General features: G+C 48.0%; 1 protein-coding gene across 1 annotated transcript in view; it reads left to right on the top strand.

Annotated features, from left to right (window-relative positions):
• The first annotated feature begins 7,900 nt into the window (after nt 1-7,900).
• ACTR1A (actin related protein 1A) overlaps nt 7,901-20,648 on the top strand; it is a 262,729-nt gene continuing 249,981 nt past the window's right edge. Inside the window, exon 1 of the mRNA XM_078643654.1 lies at nt 7,901-8,051. Coding sequence (XP_078499780.1) covers nt 8,004-8,051 — 48 coding nt within the window. The 5' untranslated portion in view covers nt 7,901-8,003. The remainder of the gene's footprint in view (nt 8,052-20,648) is intronic.

The following is a 20,648-nucleotide window of genomic DNA, read 5'->3' as shown; positions in this document are numbered from 1 at the left end:
ACGTGTCCCCATTATCATTATGGGTTCGGTAGTCCGATATCGCGGTGCGGATCCGCTGCACCACTGCCGACCTATGGAGCAGTGTGTCTCTAAGGCGCCAAACCCCTCGAGAGGGCGCTGCCGGCGGCAGCTGGAAGGAACCCGAAACCGGGGCATGATCCGACAGAGAGAGCACTCCAATGTCGGAAGCCGTCGCCAGCGCAGCCATCGGCCCCGTAACCAGAATGTGATCCAGCCTTGCATATGTCCTGTGAGCATGGGAGTAGTAAGAATAGGCCCGGGCAGTGGGGTGCAGACGTCTCCACAGGTCGTGCATGTCAAGATCCCCGAGGCGGGAACGACTCAGCTGTGAGAATTCCCCGGAGTTCGGGCGGCGTTGCGCAGATCTGTCCAGGAGTGAATCAAAAACCATATTCAAGTCCCCCCCGATGAGTATGTGTCTGTCTGGTGTAGCCGCTATGTGTTCAAGGGCAGAGTGTAAGAATGTGTCCTGGCGGTCATTCGGGCTGTAAACTGAACCCACTGTGAATAACAATCCCCCCAGCTTGATTCTATAAGCTAGGAGCCTACCCTTCAGCTCCGCTACCTTGTGCAGGACCTCCCCCTTAAATTTACTGGAGACTAGGATAGCAACCCCCGCCGTTTTAGTGGGCCCCGAGGAGAAGAGCTGTACAGGGAACTTCGGTGATCTCATTCTAACGCAATCTCGCGCCAAGAGGTGAGTCTCCTGTAAGAGGCAGATGTCCGCCTGGGCATTCTCAAGGAGGGACAAAACCGCTCTGCGCTTAACCGGGTTGTTAAGTCCCTTCACGTTTAACGTGACTACTTTAAGGGCCATTAACGGGCGGCACAAGAGCAGCAATCAACGAAGCAATGTCAGTAACAAACGTCGTGGGAAGCAGTGGCAGAAGGCCGAATAAAGGCAGAAGCCAAGCATCATCGGAACCACAACCCAGTGCACCAGGCGCAAAGCAACAGTAGGAACAGCAAGAAAATATGACACCCCGGTACATCCCCCAGAGCCCTCTCCAACCAACCCGTAACCGAACCATCACCCGGCTACTCCACCCCAAACCTACGGACCCGTGGCGGTCTCGAACCCCTCCCTCCAAACTCAGCACATTTCCATCCCCACCCCACCCGGCACCCCAACATCCCCAACAACCCAACTCCCCTAGAACGAAGAACATTGTCCCAGTCCAGTCCCTAATGGACAAGTCTGTGGTAGAGTGTTCGTGTGGACGTCCAGCCACCTTCAGCACCCCCCCACCACCCCTTCCCTCCCGGAACCCCCGCACCTGCTATGAAGATGAGGCCATCTGGATCTCCCCCCGGAGTGTTCTCAGGCCGTCAGGGCCGTATCGCCAGGCGCCGTAGCTCCGGAAACCGCCAGGACCGCGCTGTCTCTCTCAGCCCTGGCTGTCGGCGAGGGCGGCCGCGCAGGCACAGCAGAGGACCGTCGCCAGCGGACAGTTTGCCACCCATCTCTGGTGATGCGTCGCTGGGATGGCGCAGGAGTGTCGTTGTCAGCTGTCGTGATCCCCAACACATCGCAGGTGTCCTGAAGAGACCGGAGCTGATGCAGAGTGCCGTTCCAGCGGAAGATGAGCCGAAAGGGGTGACCCCAGGAGTACTGCGTGCCATGTTCTCTCAAGAAGTCCGTGGCTATCTTGAAGGATTTGCGCTTTTGGAGGGTGATGGTCGACAAGTCCTGAAAGAGCGCCACTGGGCGATCTCGGAAAGTGAGCGGCTGCCGACGTCTAGCCTCGCGCAGGATTCGCTCCTTCAAGGGGAAGTCCGGCAGGAAGGCCAGAATATCAGGGGCCGGTGCAGAGGCCCGGCGACGCGGTCCCACCCTGTGCGCTCTGTCAATTCTCACTTGGAAGTCCTCAGGCTCTTCCAAAATTGCGCGGAACAGGTCGCCCAGGTACGCCGCCACGTCTTCCCCTTCCTCTCCAGATGGAACGCCACGAACCCTGATGTTGTTGCGCCTGGACCTGTTCTCAAGGTCCTCTGCGTGGGCCTGGAGGTCAATCTGCTGGTCCCTGAGTCGCAGGACCTCCTGCTGCAGATGCGTTAATTCGTCTTCTCGAGCCTGGCTGGATTCTTCCACAACGGTCACTCTTTCTCCCAGGGAATCGACCTCTCGCCGTACCTCACGGACCTCACCCGCCACCTCCTGTTTCAGCGCCTGGAAGTCCTCCCTGAGGGTGCCGAACAACGACTCCAGAAATGAACGAGTCACCGGAGGTTCTCCACCCTCGGCCCCCCGGGAGCCAGACGGGGGACTCGGGGCAGGCTGGGTTCTATCTTGCCGGGGAGCGGCTCTGCTCAGCATGTCAGGAAGGGTGCGTTCACCCTTCTTTCCCCCACGGTTGCCCGACATCGTGGCGCCAGGCACAGATCGCGACACTGAAGGAACCGTGAAGGGCGGGCAACGAGGAGTCCGTCAGCTCCCCTCGTCGCTGCAGGCCGTGGGCTGGGAGCAGCCGCGCACCCACCTCCACGTCCCCACTTCCAGGAGGGCGGCAGCGCTCGCCCGGAGCGTAAAGTACCCCCCGGAACAAACACGAGGGGGGGTGTGGCAGGAGAGAACGACAGGCAGGCCCCACCGCCACGTCGGTCCCGCAGCGCCCGAGGGGAGGAAGCCTGGTCGAAAGGGCCCGGGCGGTCCCTCGCCGCCTGCCAAGGTGTCACCAGTCCGTGGTACGCAGGTAGGCTCCTCACCGCAACTGCGTCATTGACCCCTCAGGCCAACAACCCCACACTACCTGTGTCAGCGCCCGGAGGCCCCAGCTCTGGACCGGCGCGGGGTTCAATGAAGGAGGGAGGGCCCCTCCGCCTGCAAGGCTCTGAGTCCGGGCGCCACCGCGCCTCCGAGGGCCCACCGGCCGTGTTCCAGGAGGGGGGAGAGGTGCCCAGGCCCCCACAGGCCGTCCGAGTAGTCCAGGGCAGCGCAAAGTCCCAGCAGCCCGTCGCGCCAGCCCCTCCCCTAGGGCGAGGCGCTGTGGCGGGTCGCAGAAGGCCGAATTCCGGGGTAGGCCCCACCGCTCCTCAAATCCCCGGGGTCGCGTAGTTTCGCACCCCAGGTCCGGCGCTCCACAGTTCAGTTGGCGGGCCGCGAGCCCGGCGCGGCGTGTCCCTCCGCCGCTTTTCAGGGAGCCCGAGGCGAGGAGCGCCGCCCCCCCGGCGGTCCCGCCAGTGCCCCCGCACGTCCCGCTGGTCTACTTCGTTGGGCGGACCGCCCGGGCTCCCTCCGCAGCAGCAGGCCTCGCCGCCGGGGAACGCGGACACGCTCCCTATGTTCACCGGGGGGCTCCGGGACTCCACAAACGGTGTCGCTGCGTCCACAAGTGCTCCTAGCGCCTGATTCCGCCTGATCCGGGGGAGATCAGCGGCAACGGGTGGCGCGTGGGCTCCGGGGCTTCAGGAGCTCACGAGGGTTGCTTCCTCCTAGCTCGCCATCTTGGCCACGCCCCCGCTTCTTTCCCTTTAAAGAGGCTACGGTTTCCAAAATAATCCATTTTATATTTTCGATTTTCTTTTTTTTAAAACTCTTTTTATTGAACAAATCAAAAAGCACAGCAAGACAGGCCATAAGCTGTATACATACATGTACAGTAAATGTACAGATTGCTCTGAAGGTACTGCTTCAGAAATAATTCTTCATCCACATATTTCCCCCTCGATATTTAATAGATCCTGCAGTCTTGCGTCATAGTGACGTACCTCCACCGTAGGGGATAAGCATATTTCACCCCTGTGCATGTTTCAGGCAGCCCACTTACAATCAAATTTTTTAGGGCATCCTCTGTGTTTGAAAACATCCTTCTCTGCAATCATGGCTCTATCCATATCTGCAACCCATTCTCTAATTGTTGGTGATTCCCCCATACCCCATTTTTGTGTGATGTTTCGCTTTGCGAGGGCCCAGCCTAATGAAACCCATGATTTCTCAGTTTGGGTTAGATCCGTGGCCTCCCATAGGTTTAGTAGGCTATTTTATATTTCCTTAATCTATAGACTCTCTTTGAGATCTCTTGGAAATGGGGGAAGGAGATGTAGACCCTTCTGAGATGATGAGGAGGATGTTGAGACATTACTCTTTTCAGAAGAATATTTCCCCATGTTGCAGTAAGAAAGATAGCAAATTATCTTACAAATATCAGCATGTTTCAAATTAACAATTCTTATAAACTAGGAGCTAGGATGTATATCTACCTTGTACCTGAAACCCTAACACCCTCATTATGATGTTGGGCAGATCACCACCGACAGGCCGTCAGTTCAGACCCGCACGTCATCCAGGCCATGGGCCTGACCGCCGGAGCACAGAGGTCAGGGGGAAAGACAACCACCTCCAATAGAATCCAAGATCCAGTTAGGGTGGTGGTCGGAATCCTATCCCTACAATAGAGGCGGTGCCTGCGCTGGCACCACCATAGGGATTAGGATGTCCCTTTCCAATTGTCTTTTCATGGCAGTCCCACCGCAATGAAAAGGCAGATGGAAATGGACTTTGGAGGCCCTAAGCAAGGCCCCGTCCCCCGTGGGCCACTGCTAAGTGGCCTGGGGGCACATGTAGTGCCCACCCACACATCTGTGCACTGTATGCCAGTACCCCTTGGTGCCTGGCTGTTGGTGCATGGATGTGCACAAAGTGCTTTTTACAACTGCAGCTTGTGCTGCAGCCCTTTTCTCGGGCTGCAGCACATGTCAGAGTAGTAAAATGTATTTTCCAATCGCCGTGCTGATAGTCTCATTCAAATTTGGCGGGATGGCCGACTCATTGTCGGATGGTCTCCTGCCAGAAACGATGGTGGTAGGCAGTCTGGCCGACCACCATCGTAATAAGGCCCTAAGTTTTCAAATACTGTATGCCGAAACGAAACTTTGAGCAGTTTCTGTGCAAATGCTAATAAGAGTCCTAAAACACAACAAGCATTGGCATAGCCAATAGGTCTCGCATTTGGGGCCTTATAAGTGTTTAGCCATGCAACAGTTGGTGTTGTTGCTCCAAGGATATTCTGCTGCATAAGTAAATACTTATAGGGTCCAAAAAGCGAGACCTATAGGCTATGCCAATGCTTGTTGTACAAGTGTGCTAAAATGTAAAAAAAACACCAAATATTAGTGACAGACACACTGGCCCATAACTTAATTGCATAACATGGCCTTCCATGGCGAATAATTTAGTGAATATTGCCACATACGTCGAGCCCTTTACTGCTGCAGGATTCTAGTTTGCACACCATGTTACAAAAGCATTGGGATGACCATGTGGGCACCTAACACCATATTGTTTTCATGTGAAAAGCTAATGCTACCTAAAATTGAGAACAGCCTGGTTATGAGGTAAGATGTAGCACCTGACCCAGCGTGGAACAGTAAAAGAACTTTACTGCACCTAAACGTGCACAACTCAATCGAAAAAACGAAAATGAGGAGGCCTCCATTTTGTACGGTATTATAACGTTAGATCTGGCAAGGGGAGGCTTAACGAAAGCACGAAAATAGGATGTGCAAATAGTTTCAACGCTTTTAAAAGACATGGATTTGTGAGAGCCCGCATAAGAAAAAGTGCAAGCGATCGGAAAAGGGCCACCCCTGCTCGGAAAGCATAACACATTAGCAGACAGTATGGGCAGCCGCCAGGCAGAGAAGCAACAGACACAGCCCTTGCTCAGAGGGCATGAACATGCCTGTGGTCTGACAGACATTCAACAGTACAGATGGCAAGAATGGGGGCACAGAGAAGACGGCCGCAAGCGGACGACCTTGGAACTGGGAAGCACACGATATTGTGCGGACTCCATGCATGTTGTTGTTGCTGCTTGCACTTCACGTACGTGTCGCAAACTGAATCGTAGCCAGGCGCGGCCTTCTTGCACCTTGATAAGAGAGAACGAGAAGCTATGGCATATTGGAGAGTGAGCAAGGTGGAGGGAGTGACAAAGTGTGTCTGTGCGCTCATGAGAGAAAGAGGAACCAGTGACAAAGAAGGCGGGGCATGTTCTGTCAGAATTAGAGCGAGGAACCAGTGATGGACAGAGAGGGCCAGAGATAAAGGCCCAGGAAGGGTGGGCTGGGGGGAGGGAATGGATTCACAGGCAGTTCATGAGTGGGTGAGCCAGGATAGAGGGGAAAGCACGGACTAGAGGAGAAACAGCAAGTGACAAATATAAGGGAAGTAAGGCGAAAATCAGAGAGAAGGGGCGGTGAGCAGTGCATGTGAGGGGTAGCAGGTCTAGAAAGAGGGGAAGGAGAGAAAGGAGACAACCACCATGGGTTGGCAGTAATATAGGAACTATGGTAACGAAAGCAAGGATTTCAATGGAAGTGTTTGGGCGCCCTCCGGTGGTTGTCTGAAAAACTTGTACCACAAGAATAAATGAAAGCCCATATGTTTCAATGGCCGCAAAAGTGAAAGTAATTAGGCCAGCGATGCGAGGAAGGCCAGCGATGCGAGGAAGAGATAAACAAGCGATGCGCACTCTGTGCTGGGGGAGGGGGAGGGCCATTAGCCTGTAAGAACTCGGCAAGATCAAAGGAAGGGTGGGAGGGACATTGGGGAACAGATGGCCATGAAAGTTTATGGGCCAAAAGCGCGTGCCTGTGGCCACGTGAACTCGTTGAAAACCGCACGAAAAAAGCGGTGGTTTCACGAGGATTTCGAGCACTTGAATTCTCGCCATTTCCCATTCCTTCGGAATGGAAAAGGCGAGACCTAAAAACGACCCTCGCTTGAGGGCATAACCGTAATGCACATGTGCGCCAAGCACACACCCCGTCCGAAAGGCACCAAAACAGTATCGTGTGTATCAAACAGGGGTGGCCATAAACCATTTACCGCATTCCTGAGAGTATTAACCAGATATCGAGAAATCCAGTAAGTATTTATCTCCCAATAAAATACTCTGCATTTCTGTTTGAGCTGGGAATACGTTCCTGCCTCTTCCCCTGCTCACCTAGAAGGAAGCAGGCCCTGCAGGGGAAAATCCTTCCTGCACGTTGGAAGTGCCAGCCTAGTTACCATCTCAGCAACCCCTTGTCCACATCATGGAGAGGAAAAAAAAAAGGAAGTGTTGAGGGATGCTAGTCTTTTATAGCACTCATCTGAGGGAGGGTGTGATTAGGCATAGCATTTCCTGATTTTGTTTCCTCTCCTGAGGTGGGAACACAACTCAAAAGTGATGATCGGGGCAAGGATAAGGGATAAAGAGGTAATTTTTGTTTATAGTCAGGGCCACTACACTTATGCAATTGTGTAGCTGCAGCATTATTCACATAACTAAGGATCTGCCGCATTTGCGACATAATCCATCATCTTCTGAGTAATTTGCCGATTTTAACACAACAAAAATGTTTCTAGCTCAAACAGTAAAAAAGGTATTAAAAATCGCAGTGACACGTGTTGCGGTGCGGTGCGGTGGAAGGCCCTTGGCAAAGGTTTACTGGTCAACTTATGCTACATTTGGGTGTTTAAATAGTACTAATGGGGTGCAACCTGTGCTCAGACAGTGTTAACGAGCAAAAATTACAAAATATTTAAATAATACTTTCTCAAAATTTGCGGCATTACGCCGCATAATTTACCATTTGTAGCCGCATTATTTAGTCAATCCTGCCACATAATTGAACCCTCTCCTGCTCCGTTATGATTCAACATACCACAACAGTAAAATTAGCTGTTTCAAGATATTTTTACTCTTGCTCTGAATATGGCTTCTCCTCCACAGTTCAAGGTGCTAGCCCCACGCCCCGGAATGTTTGCGTCGAGTTGCGCCCCTAAGGGTCCCCGCAGCTCAACAGTGCACCCTCGAACCAGCAGGATAGATGCGACGTCACTGCGCATCCACGTTGAACTCTCCCGCTGTCAGACTGTGAAGCTCCAGTTGAAGCAGTTTCTTCGAGCATGCGCAGATTGTCACAATCCACGCTTCCTGGACAGTGTGCGCATGCGCGGCTGCGCCCAGCCAGCTCCTACTGCCTGAGGAAGCACCATGGAGTCGTATGATGTGATCGCCAACCAGCCCGTTGTAATTGATAACGTGAGTGCAAGGTGGAGGGTGGGTCGGATAGTTCATACCCTGCTGAGGACATCTGTCAGGTGTCATTGGTATATTCGGTACGCTCATGGCACCGTCCCTTCATTTAGCTGCGACCGTCCCTATTACCGTGCTTCACCCCAGCTGCCACTTAACGACCTAGCCCTTAACCTATCTGACAACCGTTATAAATCCCTTGCCTCCACTGCTAGCATACAACTGTAACCTTTAAGGGAGGCGGACTTGAGGTCCCTCAGGTGTGGCTGGATGGCATTTAAGGCTCTCCTTGGATGAAAGCATCATCAGTAGTGGCACTGTGGGCGGGATTTAAACATTGTAGTTATTGTGTTTATCCTACCACTTTTCCTCGAGCTAAAGCGGTATTCTAACCACAATGCAGCCAAAAGTCCTAAGACTATGTAGGATCGACAGTTGACCGTGCCAAAATCGCAGTATTGACTTTATTAGTGACACATGATATCAGTCTTGCAGTTGCCTGGATATGCCAAACCTCAAGCTAAAACTGTGAATTAACGTTGTATGCTATGAGTGAGTGAGATTTCTTTGTCTCGCTATCAGCACGAGGTCATTACTTAATAGTGAACTGCCTAGACTGGAGACTTGCACAGCATCTCCCACACTGATCAGATACACTGTTGCTTTAAATGAAGCAAGTTTCTCATAGTGCTTATCAGCGGGGCATACAGTTGTGAAGGCCACATTCACAACCAGTCCTTGACCTCTCTGCAGAGCAAGCACGGAGCAGTAGTTTCATATCTGTCAGTTGTAATTGTTGGTAAGTGTGTCAGCGAGTTCCACAGCTGTCAAAATATAGACAGTGCCAACAAATGAAAGTGCAATGCTTGTAGATGAGTGGGTGAGTTTTATGCTTGTGGGAATGGATGGGAGTGGCGATAAAAGGAAGTAGAGAAAGCATGAGAAAGTGAAGATGGTGCTTTAAGACATGAGATTTGCAGATGGAGTAATTCAGAAAAGTGTGGGGAGAAAAAGGTGTCTAACAGTGAGATATTGCAGAGGAAAATGGGGGGGAAGTGAGAATGGGAGTGTCTGAGACCCTCCAGAGGTGACTTTTTCTTCCACAGACCATAATAATGAATTCACTGTTTACTATTTTCAGATTGAAACATTTTCCATTATAATTATTACAAAAACAACTAAAGAGTGGGGCCTGAGTTAATGACAAAATGCAGAAAAGGTCACTCTTATTTGTAAACAAGAACCCTCACTCACCAACCTAGTTGGTGACATGCTTCATCATTGGGTTCCCACCAGAGAGGCATATTGCCTCTCTGGTGTGCTTCAACGCCTGGGTAACCACTTTAGTGACAGTTGTGAAAATGTGATAAGCTAAAATAGTCTTTACCAATCCTAAAGACTTTAATTAGTGGAGTGGTAAGACAAGTTTAAAAAGTGAGGTGGATGCTAGACCGGGTAGATTGGCCAGTCACATCACTACATGGTAGGTAGAATGGTCTACATGTTTCAGCCTCTAAAATGCCAGTAGCTAGGGTTTCTTCAGGACCTCGTTCCACGGCGGTATGCACTTTCTAAGGTGCATCCTAACCTGTGGCGTGTGAATGACTGCACAACTTACGGTTACCGGACCACCTTCAGAATTGCTGAAAGCGTTGTTACTCTGAAAAACAAAACACAAATGGAGACAAATTTGCCAACACACAGAGTACATCTAGACAACAATTTAAATAAACTGTAGTGTGAGTCACACTCTTCATGCTGCTATTAATGCCTTAACTGCGGTGGCAATTCCGCCGCGATGCGGAGCGTTCCATAATGTGGGCGAGCCCGCGTCGGCCAACAGATGTGCGCAGCACTACGAAGGTAGTACGCGCGACGGCCGTTGGCTTACAGAAGCACGCAAGGGGTTTATTTATTTATTTATTTATTTATTTATTTTTGACATTTAATAAAGCGCGAACAATTGCCCGCAGGCGTCTCGGCGCTGTACTCTTGTTAACTCTCCTAATTTAGCTTCCAGCTCTTAAAGATTAAACAACCATGTTTTCAGCTGCTTTCTGAATGACAGGAGATTTGGGCTAGATCTGATGGGTTGGGGGAGTGTGTTCCATAGTTTCGGAGCAGCCACCAGAAAACGTCTATCTCCCCAACTAACTAATTTAGTCTGTGGTACTACCAGATCGTTCATCTTAGCAGAACGGAGTGGCCGAGGAGGATGATATGGCGTGAGGTGATCTTTCAGAAATTGTGGGGCTTGATGGTGCAGGGATTTATACACGATACACAAGGTCTTGAACTTGATTCTGTTCCTTACTGGGAGCCAGTGAAGATCTCTCAAGGTATCAGTTATTGGTTTAAATCTGGGGACACCCGAGAGAAGTCTGGCCGCAGCGTTCTGTACTGACTGCATTTTCTTGATGACCCTGATTTGGGCATTGGCAAACAAGCCATTGCAATAGTCTAGTGCAGACAGGACAAGGGCACTTACTAATGTCCTGCCTACAGATTTGGGGAGGAATGGCAGGATCTTTTTTACCAGGCGTAGTTTGTAAAATGCCACAGAGGTCGTCTGGTTGGCATGAGCCATAAAGTTCAAGTTATCATCGAAGATGACACCTAGGTTTATCACCTTCGGGGTTGGTTTAGGCAAAGCTCCAAAGGACGGAGGCCACCATGCTGAGGACCAACTGGGGCTAAGGTGACCGAAAGTTACCACCTCGGTTTTTTCGGAGTTCAATTTTAAGCGGCTTGCTGACATCCACCGTCCGATAGCCAACATTCCTGCCTTAAAACTCTCCGCTACTGTTTCCCCATCATTTCTGACGGTCAGAATCAACTGGGTGTCGTCCGCATATGAGGTAAGGTTCATCCCATGCGCTTTGATGGTTTTAGCGAGGTCCGACACGTAGATATTAAATAGTGTCGGACTAAGGGATGAACCTTGAGGTACCCCACATGGCAAGGACAACTCTGTTGACTCAAATTGTCCCAAGGCGACTGCCTGAGATCTTTCCGCCAGAAACGATGCCAGCAGATTCTTGGCTAGGCCCCGCACGCCCATCCCCTCGACACGGTCGACCAAAATCTTGTGGTCGACCGTGTCGAAAGCGGCCGATAGGTCTAGAAGCACCAGTATTGCTGAGCCCCCTTGATCTCGGATTAGTCGGATATCGTCCGCCGCTTTAATAAGCGCCCTTTCTGTTCCATGAAACTTGCGGAATCCAAATTGAGTTTCATCGAGCAGATGGTTTTGCTCGATAAATTCCGCAAGTTGAATGTTCATGGCTTTTTCTGCCACTTTGGCTAAAAATGGAAGGTTAGCTATGGGCCTGTAGTTTTTTAACTCCGTTTTATCTAGGCCTGATTTTTTTACAAGTGGCTTCAGTAAGGTTTTTTTAGTGAAGTGGGGAAGATTCCAGTACGGAACATTAAGTTGCAGATTTGGGTTATAACTGGGATCAAGGTATCCATTAATGGGCGTAGGGTTTTCAAGGGGCAAGGGTCCAGTGCTGAGCCGGACTTAATGGATTTGATGATATCCTGGGTTTGATTTTCTGAGATTTCCACAAACTGCGAGAAAGTTTTGTCAGTATGTGGCTTGATTATATCATCATTGTTTTGTTTATCAGAGGAGGTAAAAGATGAGAAGATGTCATTTACTTTAGTGAAAAAGTAGGAAGCTATTGAGTTACAAAAACTTTGTGAAACTGGGGGATTCAAGTCAGGAGTTCCTCCTGCAAGTTGTTTAGTTATGTCATAGAGCCTTTTATTAAAGTTATTGGAACTCTCTATTTGCTCCGTGTAATATTTTTTTTTGGCTTCCATGATCAGAAGTTTATACTGAGTTACAAGCTTCTTATACTTATCTTTGCTTTCCTCATCATAATTTATCCTCCAATGCCTTTCTCTATTTCTACAAAGCTGTTTATGTGTTCTGAGTTCCTCTGTATACCAGGGTGCTGAGGGAACATTTCTATTCTTGGACATTTGCTTAACTGGAACTAGTTTATTGGTAGCATGGACCAGCCAATCTTGGTATTGCTTTGTAGCTGTCTCTGGCTCAGTAGACAAAATGGGTTTAGAATTATCAAGTGATACTCTGAGATTAGGAATGTTAATGTCTTTCCATACCTTGAAAGATTCCTGTCTCAAGGGGGGAGGTTTAGGAAAGGGTGCCTCACTAATTTTTATAGTACCTAGTATCAAGTGATGGTCTGTCCAAGTCATAGGGAGGACGTCAGTTATTAATAGATTTTGTAAATTGGTAAATATACCATCTAAAGTATGCCCTGCATTATGGGTAGGTCCCATCACCAACTGTGATAGGCCACAAACCTCCATTTCTGACTGAAGGGCCATGGTATCTTTATCTCCAGAACAGTCTAGATGGAAGTTATAGTCTCCTAACAATGTTATTGACTTCTCGGTAGCAAGGGATTCTAAAATGGTGGCAATTTCTGTGAGAAATCCCAACCGAGTCTCGGGTCGTCTATATAATAGAATGCCTCTAAAGTTATAAGTAGGAGACAGGTAAATATCGAATTGAAACGCCTCACATGTCATAGTAGGTATTGTCGTGATGCACGTTTTAAAAGTGTCCCGGGCTATTATAGCTATTCCACCTCCTCTTTTGCCTATTCTGTCCTGTCTGTAGGCTTTGAATCCTTTTGGAACGGCTATCACAAGATCTGGATCCGATGTTTTATCCATCCAGGTCTCTGCCAGGAACAATATATCAATATTCCTGTCTAGTATTAGATCAGCAATTTCTTGTCTATGTTTAGCCAGGGAGCGGACTATATAGCGGGTTAAGTGCCCTTCGCTATATAGTACTAGCATGCTATCCTGTGGTTTATGGTTCTCAATATTAACGTGCAAATGTTAAGTCCTCATCTGAAGATAATATGCTTCCATTAAGAACAAGAAAGATGATTCTTTCCTGACCCCTTCGAATGTCCGAAGGATGAACTTTTAAATTACCGGTCCGGTTTCACCCCGCTAGAGGAGAAAGGATACTATGTATCACCAGAGCCGCACCTTCAGACACTTCTATAGGGTTTCAGAACCTCAGACTTGAAAAGGAAAGCGGCCCTTATATTCTCACTTACTAGAGAGTGGACCTTTTCAGACGAGTCCCCTGGACCATGTCTGCAGCATATTATTTTAATCATAGGACCCAGAAAAACAAAAATCCACTTAACAATTAGAGGGACATAAACCATGAACCATAAACTAGAATATTTAAAACCCCGTATCTCATTATATATGTCGAGCTCCTGTCTCAGCCCATTTTTCCCAGATTTCCCAAAATATGGTCTTTTTTGCAAAGTTGCTTGCTTGGTCCAGATGTGCTATCCTCTGAATGGAGTAAATCCATTCATTCTCTGTAGGAGGGCATGCTACTATCCATTTAATACATAATTCCCTGCGAGCTAAAAGAATCAGGGTGAAAAAAAGAGCTTTATGCTTCTTTGTCAGTATTAAATCACCCCCCCCCCCCACTAGGAGGTATCCCAAAAATTACTGATTTAGAGGTTAACTTTATTTCCATCCCCAAAACATCCGATATGGTCTTACCTACTTTAGCCCAGAATTCGCTTATTACCAGACAGCTCCAAAACATATGGACTTCGTTGGCATTATCTTCTCCGCATTTGGGACGGGGTCCAATATGCTTTATGAGCTGTAAAAAGTGATTCTTTTTTAATGGTGCAGAAATTATACATGGCCAAAGAAGTGACATTGATACTTGCCCCATAGATTCAAGATCTTCATCTGGCAGGTCCATCTTCCAAATTTCCATAAATGAGGCCTGCTCCTCTTCTCCATTTTGTACCAGTAGCCAGTACCATTCTGCCACCTCTTTTTCCTTATTGCTTTTAGATCTAATCTTTAGTGGTATGGACGAATTGCCTATCAGGTCTTTTCCAGCTGCCTTTGTCCAACTTGTCAATTGATAATATTTAAACTTTGAAATTAAGTTTCCAGTTAAAGCTGATAAGTGCTGCCAAGATAGTTGTCCTTCGATTAACAGTTGGCCCCAATAGAAAATTCCACCATTACTCAAAGGTAACGCCAAGGCATCTGTCAGGCATGTTGGTATCCCCGGAGAATTCCAAATCGGGGTTATTTCGTTATAGTATGGAATTTTTAGGAGGCAACTTACTTGCGACCAAAGTTTTACAGATGTCAGAAGAATCTTCAATGTAACTTTTAAAAAAAATTTAGGGTTACCAAATTTTAAAAGGAAACCATCGGCTTTTGGAGATAGTGCCCATGTGAGTGCTTTAAATAGGGGAGAAAATGCACTATGTTCCAGCATTAATTGTCGGAAATTTTTTAATTGAAATGCACACATATACAAATAAAGATCCGGGCTAGCGATCCCACCATATTCTTTTTTCTTTCTAAGTTTTTTCTGAGAAATCCTAGGACTCTTATTTCCCCATATAAACTTTGTGAAAAGGCCCTGTTCCTTCTTAAACCATTTTTTGGGGAATTCAAGGGGGATAGAGTTAAATAAGAAGGTGTATTTAGGAAGAATCGTCATTTTCAACAAGTTGAATTTCCCCAGAAAAGTTAGAGATAAAGCCCCCCAGGAATTCAAAAGTAGACTTACTTCTTTTGTTACTTTGTCAAAGTTGACTTGCATAATTTTGTCTATGTTGTGAGTTATCTGAATTCCCAGGTATCTTATCTCCCTCTTTTCGTAGGCACTTACAAACTCTGTATTCCATTTCATTAACTCTGTTTTTTGTTGGTTTAACAGATATCCTGAGACCTTTCCAAATTTCTCTATCTCCAACCATATTTCTGAGTAAGATCTTTCTATATTCCCCGTATATACAATAAGCTCATCAGCATACAACCCTAATTTTTTGTTTTTCCATCCGTTATACCTAAATGGGATGATGTTCCGCGATGCTCTTAAATTAAAAGCCAAGGGCTCGATGTATATATTAAAGAGTAACGGGGAAAGAGGGCAACCCTGTCTGGTCCCTCTTTTAATTTGTATTGCTCTGGACAAGTTCCCATTAACCAGGATTTTAGCAGAGGGGTTTTTATAGATGTTTTTAATTGCTGCTAAGCAATTTTCCCCCAAATCAAAGCGCTGTATTACTTTAAATAAAAAGTTCCAGTTAACTCGATCAAACGCCTTGGCGGCATCGAATGTCATTATCGCCAAGGGAGAATTATATGTTTCTGAGATATCTATAGCGCCAATAAGGTCCTGAGTCAACTCGCTTAATTGTCTCCCCAACATGAATCCTTTTTGGTCCGGATGTATAAGTGACCCTAAAATTTGATCTAATCGTTGTGTTAAGACCTGCGTATAGATTTTATGGTTGCAGTTCAACAGCAAGATTGGGCGGTAAGATTCACAATCTCGCGGATTTTTATTTGGTTTTAAAAGGATTATAATTGTTGCTTCCTCCCAGGTTACTGGAGGGCTATTTCCTTCTATGAAAGAGGAGTTACATAGTTGTAGTAGGAAAGGTGTTAATTAGATTGGCAAGTCACATCACTACATGGTAGGTAGAATGCAAAAAACACAGTTGATGGACAGAATGTAGAACAATGTCATACATTCACCCCAGTACAAGGATCTGAGCCTAAATCCATCTTATTTTTGCACTCCACACCACCCTGGGTTAGACACTGGCTATATGCAAATCAGCTCTGACCCTGGGCCTCATGGGAACAGTCCAGTCCGAACTACCAAGCCATGTCTTTCCCAGACCGGAATCAAGCATCCAAGGACCGGTTTCTGGCTATCAGCCTTCATTCAGCCTGGATAGCTTGACTCCAGTGGTGTGGAGAGCCTGGGACTCACGTCTGAGCATACCTAGCCCACTCGGGCTGAAAATTGCAAAAAACACAGTTGATGGACAGAATGTAGAACAATGTCATACATTCACCCCAGTACAAGGATCTGGGCCTAAATCCATCGGGGCAGATTTATGTTGGTAATGCGCCACGTTTGCGTCACGCAACTGCGGTGTAAACGTGGCGCATCCCTACGACCCATTTACAACGTGACGCATCTAGGCAGATGCGTCACGTTGTAAAGCCCTGCGCCACTTGTGGGCGTTCCGACGCAGGGTGGGCGTTCCGGGGCAGGTGCGTCTCGCAAAAGTGGCTGAGTGAAATCTATAAGATTTCACTCAGTCACTTTCAGGCCAATGCTGCGTCAAAACCCTGCGCCTGCTTGAAGCAGGCGTAGGTCTTGACGCAGCATTGGTCAGATAGGGTACCCCCGAGCCTTGCTGGAGCTGTGTCGCGCTTGCGACGCAACTCCAGCAATGCGCCACCTTTACGGCACAGATGCGTCACGCATCTGTGCCGTTTTTGCCCCATGGTGCGCCGCATTGTAAATGCGGCGCACCATGGGTGGCGGAGCAGCGGCGCAAAATAACTGGCGCATCCCTAGGGATGCGCCAGTTATCATAAATCTTCCCCATCGTTTTTTTGCACTCCACACCACCCTGGGTTAGACACTGGCTATATGCAAATCAGCTCTGACCCTGTGCCTCATGGGAACAGTCCAGTCCGAACTACCAAGCCATGTCTTTCCCAGACCGGAATCAAGCATCCAAGGACCGGTTTCTGGCTATCAGCCTTCATTCAGCCTGGATAGCTTGACTCCAGTGGTGTGGAGAGCCTGGGACTCACATCTGAGCATACCCAGCCCACTCGGGGTGAAAATTGCAAAAAACACAGTTGATGGACAGAATGTAGAACAATGTCATACATTCACCCCAGTACAAGGATCTGGGCCTAAATCCATCGTTTTTTTTCACTCCACACCACCCTGGGTTAGACACTGGCTATATGCAAATCAGCTCTGACCCTGTGCCTCATGGGAACAGTCCAGTCCGAACTACCAAGCCATGTCTTTCCCAGACCGGAATCAAGCATCCAAGGACCGGTTTCTGGCTATCAGCCTTCATTCAGCCTGGATAGCTTGACTCCAGTGGTGTGGAGAGCCTGGGACTCACGTCTGAGCATACCCAGCCCACTCGGGGTGAAAATTGCAAAAAACACAGTTGATGGACAGAATGTAGAACAATGTCATACATTCACCCCATTACAAGGATCTGGGCCTAAATCCATCGTTATTTTGCACTCCACACCACCCTGGGTTAGACACTGGCTAAATGCAAATCAGCTCTGACCCTGTGCCTCATGGGAACAGTCCAGTCTGAACTACCAAGCCATGTCTTTCCCAGACCGGAATCAAGCATCCAAGGACCGGTTTATGGCTATCAGCCTTCATTCAGCCTGGATAGCTTGACTCCAGTGGTGTGAAGAGCCTGGGACTCAGGTCTGAGCATACCCAGCCCACTCGGGGTGAAAATTGCAAAAAACACAGTTGATGGACAGAATGTAGAACAATGTCATACATTCACCCCAGTACAAGGATCTGGGCCTAAATCCATCGTTTTTTTGCACTCCACACCACCCTGGGTTAGACACTGGCTATATGCAAATCAGCTCTGACCCTGTGCCTCATGGGAACAGTCCAGTCCGAACTACCAAGCCATGTCTTTCCCAGACCGGAATCAAGCATCCAAGGACCGGTTTCTGGCTATCAGCCTTCATTCAGCCTGGATAGCTTGACTCCAGTGGTGTGGATAGCCTGGGACTCACGTCTGAGCATACCCAGCCCACTCGGGGTGAAAATTGCAAAAAACACAGTTGATGGACAGAATGTAGAACAATGTCATACATTCATCCCAGTACAAGGATCTGGGCCTAAATCCATTGTTTTTTTGCACTCCACACCACCCTGGTTTAGACACTGGCTATATGCAAATCAGCTCTGACCCTGTGCCTCATGGGAACAGTCCAGTCCGAACTACCAAGCCATGTCTTTCCCAGACCGGAATCAAGCATCCAAGGACCGGTTTCTGGCTATCAGCCTTCATTCAGCCTGGATAGCTTGACTCCAGTGGTGTGGAGAGCCTGGGACTCACGTCTGAGCATACCCAGCCCACTCGGGGTGAAAATTGCAAAAAACACAGTTGATGGACAGAATGTAGAACAATGTTATACATTCACCCCAGTACAAGGATCTGGGCCTAAATCCATCGCTTTTTTGCACTCCACACCACCATGGGTTAGACACTGGCTATATGCAAATCAGCTCTGACCCTGTGCCTCATGGGAACAGTCCAGTCCGAACTACCAAGCCATGTCTTTCCCAGACCGGAATCAAGCATCCAAGGACCGGTTTCTGGCTATCAGCCTTCATTCAGCCTGGATAGCTTGACTCCATTGGTGTGGAGAGCCTGGGACTCACGTCTGAGCATACCCAGCCCACTCGGGGTGAAAATTGCAAAAAACACAGTTGATGGACAGAATGTAGAACAATGTCATACATTCACCCCAGTACAAGGATCTGGGCCTAAATCCATCGTTTTTTTGCACTCCACACCACCCTGGGTTAGACACTGGCTATATGCAAATCAGCTCTGACCCTGTGCCTCATGGGAACAGTCCAGTCGGAACTACCAAGCCATGTCTTTCCCAGACCGGAATCAAGCATCCAAGGACCGGTTTCTGGCTATCAGCCTTCATTCAGCCTGGATAGCTTGACTCCAGTGGTGTGGAGAGCCTGGGACTCACGTCTGAGCATACCCAGCCCACTCGGGGTGAAAATTGCAAAAAACACAGTTGATGGACAGAATGTAGAACAATGTCATACATTCACCCCAGTACAAGGATCTGGGCCTAAATCCATCGTTTTTTTGCACTCCACACCACCCTGGGTTAGACACTGGCTATATGCAAATCAGCTCCGACCCTGTGCCTCATGGGAACAGTCCAGTTCGAACTACCAAGCCATGTCTTTCCCAGACCGGAATCAAGCATCCAAGGACCGGTTTCTGGCTATCAGCCTTCATTCAGCCTGGATAGCTTGACTCCAGTGGTGTGGAGAGCCTGGGACTCATGTCTGAGCATACCCAGCCCACTCGGGGTGAAAATTGCAAAAAACACAGTTGATGGACAGAATGTAGAACAATGTCATACATTCACCCCAGTACAAGGATCTGGGCCTAAATCCATCGTTTTTTTGCACTCCACACCACCCTGGGTTAGACACTGGCTATATGCAAATCAGCTCTGACCCTGTGCCTCATGGGAACAGTCCAGTCCGAACTATCAAGCCATATCTTTCCCAGACCGGAATCAAGCATCCAAGGACCGGTTTATGCCGGTCCTTGGATGCTTGGATGCTATCAGCCTTCATTCAGCCTGGATAGCTTGACTCCAGTGGTGTGGAGAGCCTGGTAGGTAGAATGGTCTACATGTTTCAGCCTCTAAAATGCCAGTAGCGAGGGTTTCTTCAGGACCTCGTGCCACGGCGGTATGCACTTTCTAAGGTGCACCCTAACCTGTGGCGTGTGAATGACTGCACAACTTATGGTTACCGGACCACCTTCAGAATTGCTGAAAGCGTTGTTACTCTGAAAAACAAAACACAAATGGAGACAAATTTGCCAACACACAGAGTACATCTAGACAACAATTTAAATAAACTGTAGTGTGAGTCACACTCTTCACGCTGCTATTAATGCCTTAACTGCGGTGGCAATTCCGCCGCGATGCAGAGCGTTCCATAATGTGGGCGAGCCCGCGTCGGCCAACAGACGTGCGCAGCACTACGAAGGTAGTACGCGCGTCGGCCGTTGGCTTACAGAAGCACGCACGGGGTTAAGTGCCCTTCGCTATATAGCACTAGCATGCTATCCTGTAGTTTATGGTTCTCAATAATACGTGCAAATGGTTATGTGGAACGCATATATCTTACTAATGTTGCCGGTATAATAGTGTCTTATCGCATAAAGGTAACAAAATTGAACATGACTATTAAAATAAACATATGTAAGCGTGTGATTAGTGGCATCTGAATCAAAAGTGCATTTATAATTATTCACAACAATGTTGTTGTTCATTTACCTGATGCAACAATCAAACCGTGGCAAAGCCAACAGTTTCGGCTTCTGTAAGGTATATATGTTGGTTGTGGTGTGATATATTTTGAATGCAATAAAAGAGAACTTGGAGAGGAACCCAAGTACAGCTCAGGGGACACGCTGTGAGAAGTACAGGATTTGATACAGTCTTAATTCCAATGGCACGCCTCTCAGAATGGATTGCTATTTAGGCTTCTTTTACCACAGCTTTTTTAGACACTGTAGGAAAGGAAAGTGGGTTATTATGCTGTGAGGTCGGTTATGCTTCGCTATGTAGTACACTCATTATTCCAAATAGGTACTTTTGGATTCACACTAATAAATCCATAGCTCAGTCATGTTAGTGTGGAACAGAGCAATCAAGCTTTACTAGAGGAATATGTGTTAAACTTGTCAGAGTACCAACATAGACGATAAAGAATTATCACGCCTCCAATGAAATCTGACACCAATTTATACAAATAAAGCAGATTGTTTTATAAATTTAGACCCTAAAACAAACCCTATCGGATTAATATAACCAGGGTTATGGATTTTTTTTTTTGATCAAATATATTTTTATTGAGTTCCACAAAGCGATATCTTACATACAACATATGAAGAAACAAAAGGCTACGCAGTG

The sequence above is a fragment of the Lissotriton helveticus genome, chromosome 5_1, assembly GCF_964261635.1.
Source record: "Lissotriton helveticus chromosome 5_1, aLisHel1.1, whole genome shotgun sequence".
Classification (NCBI taxonomy): Eukaryota; Metazoa; Chordata; class Amphibia; order Caudata; family Salamandridae; genus Lissotriton; species Lissotriton helveticus.
The sequence above is the reverse complement of the archived record's forward strand: the minus strand, read 5'-3'. Positions and strand labels throughout refer to the sequence as shown.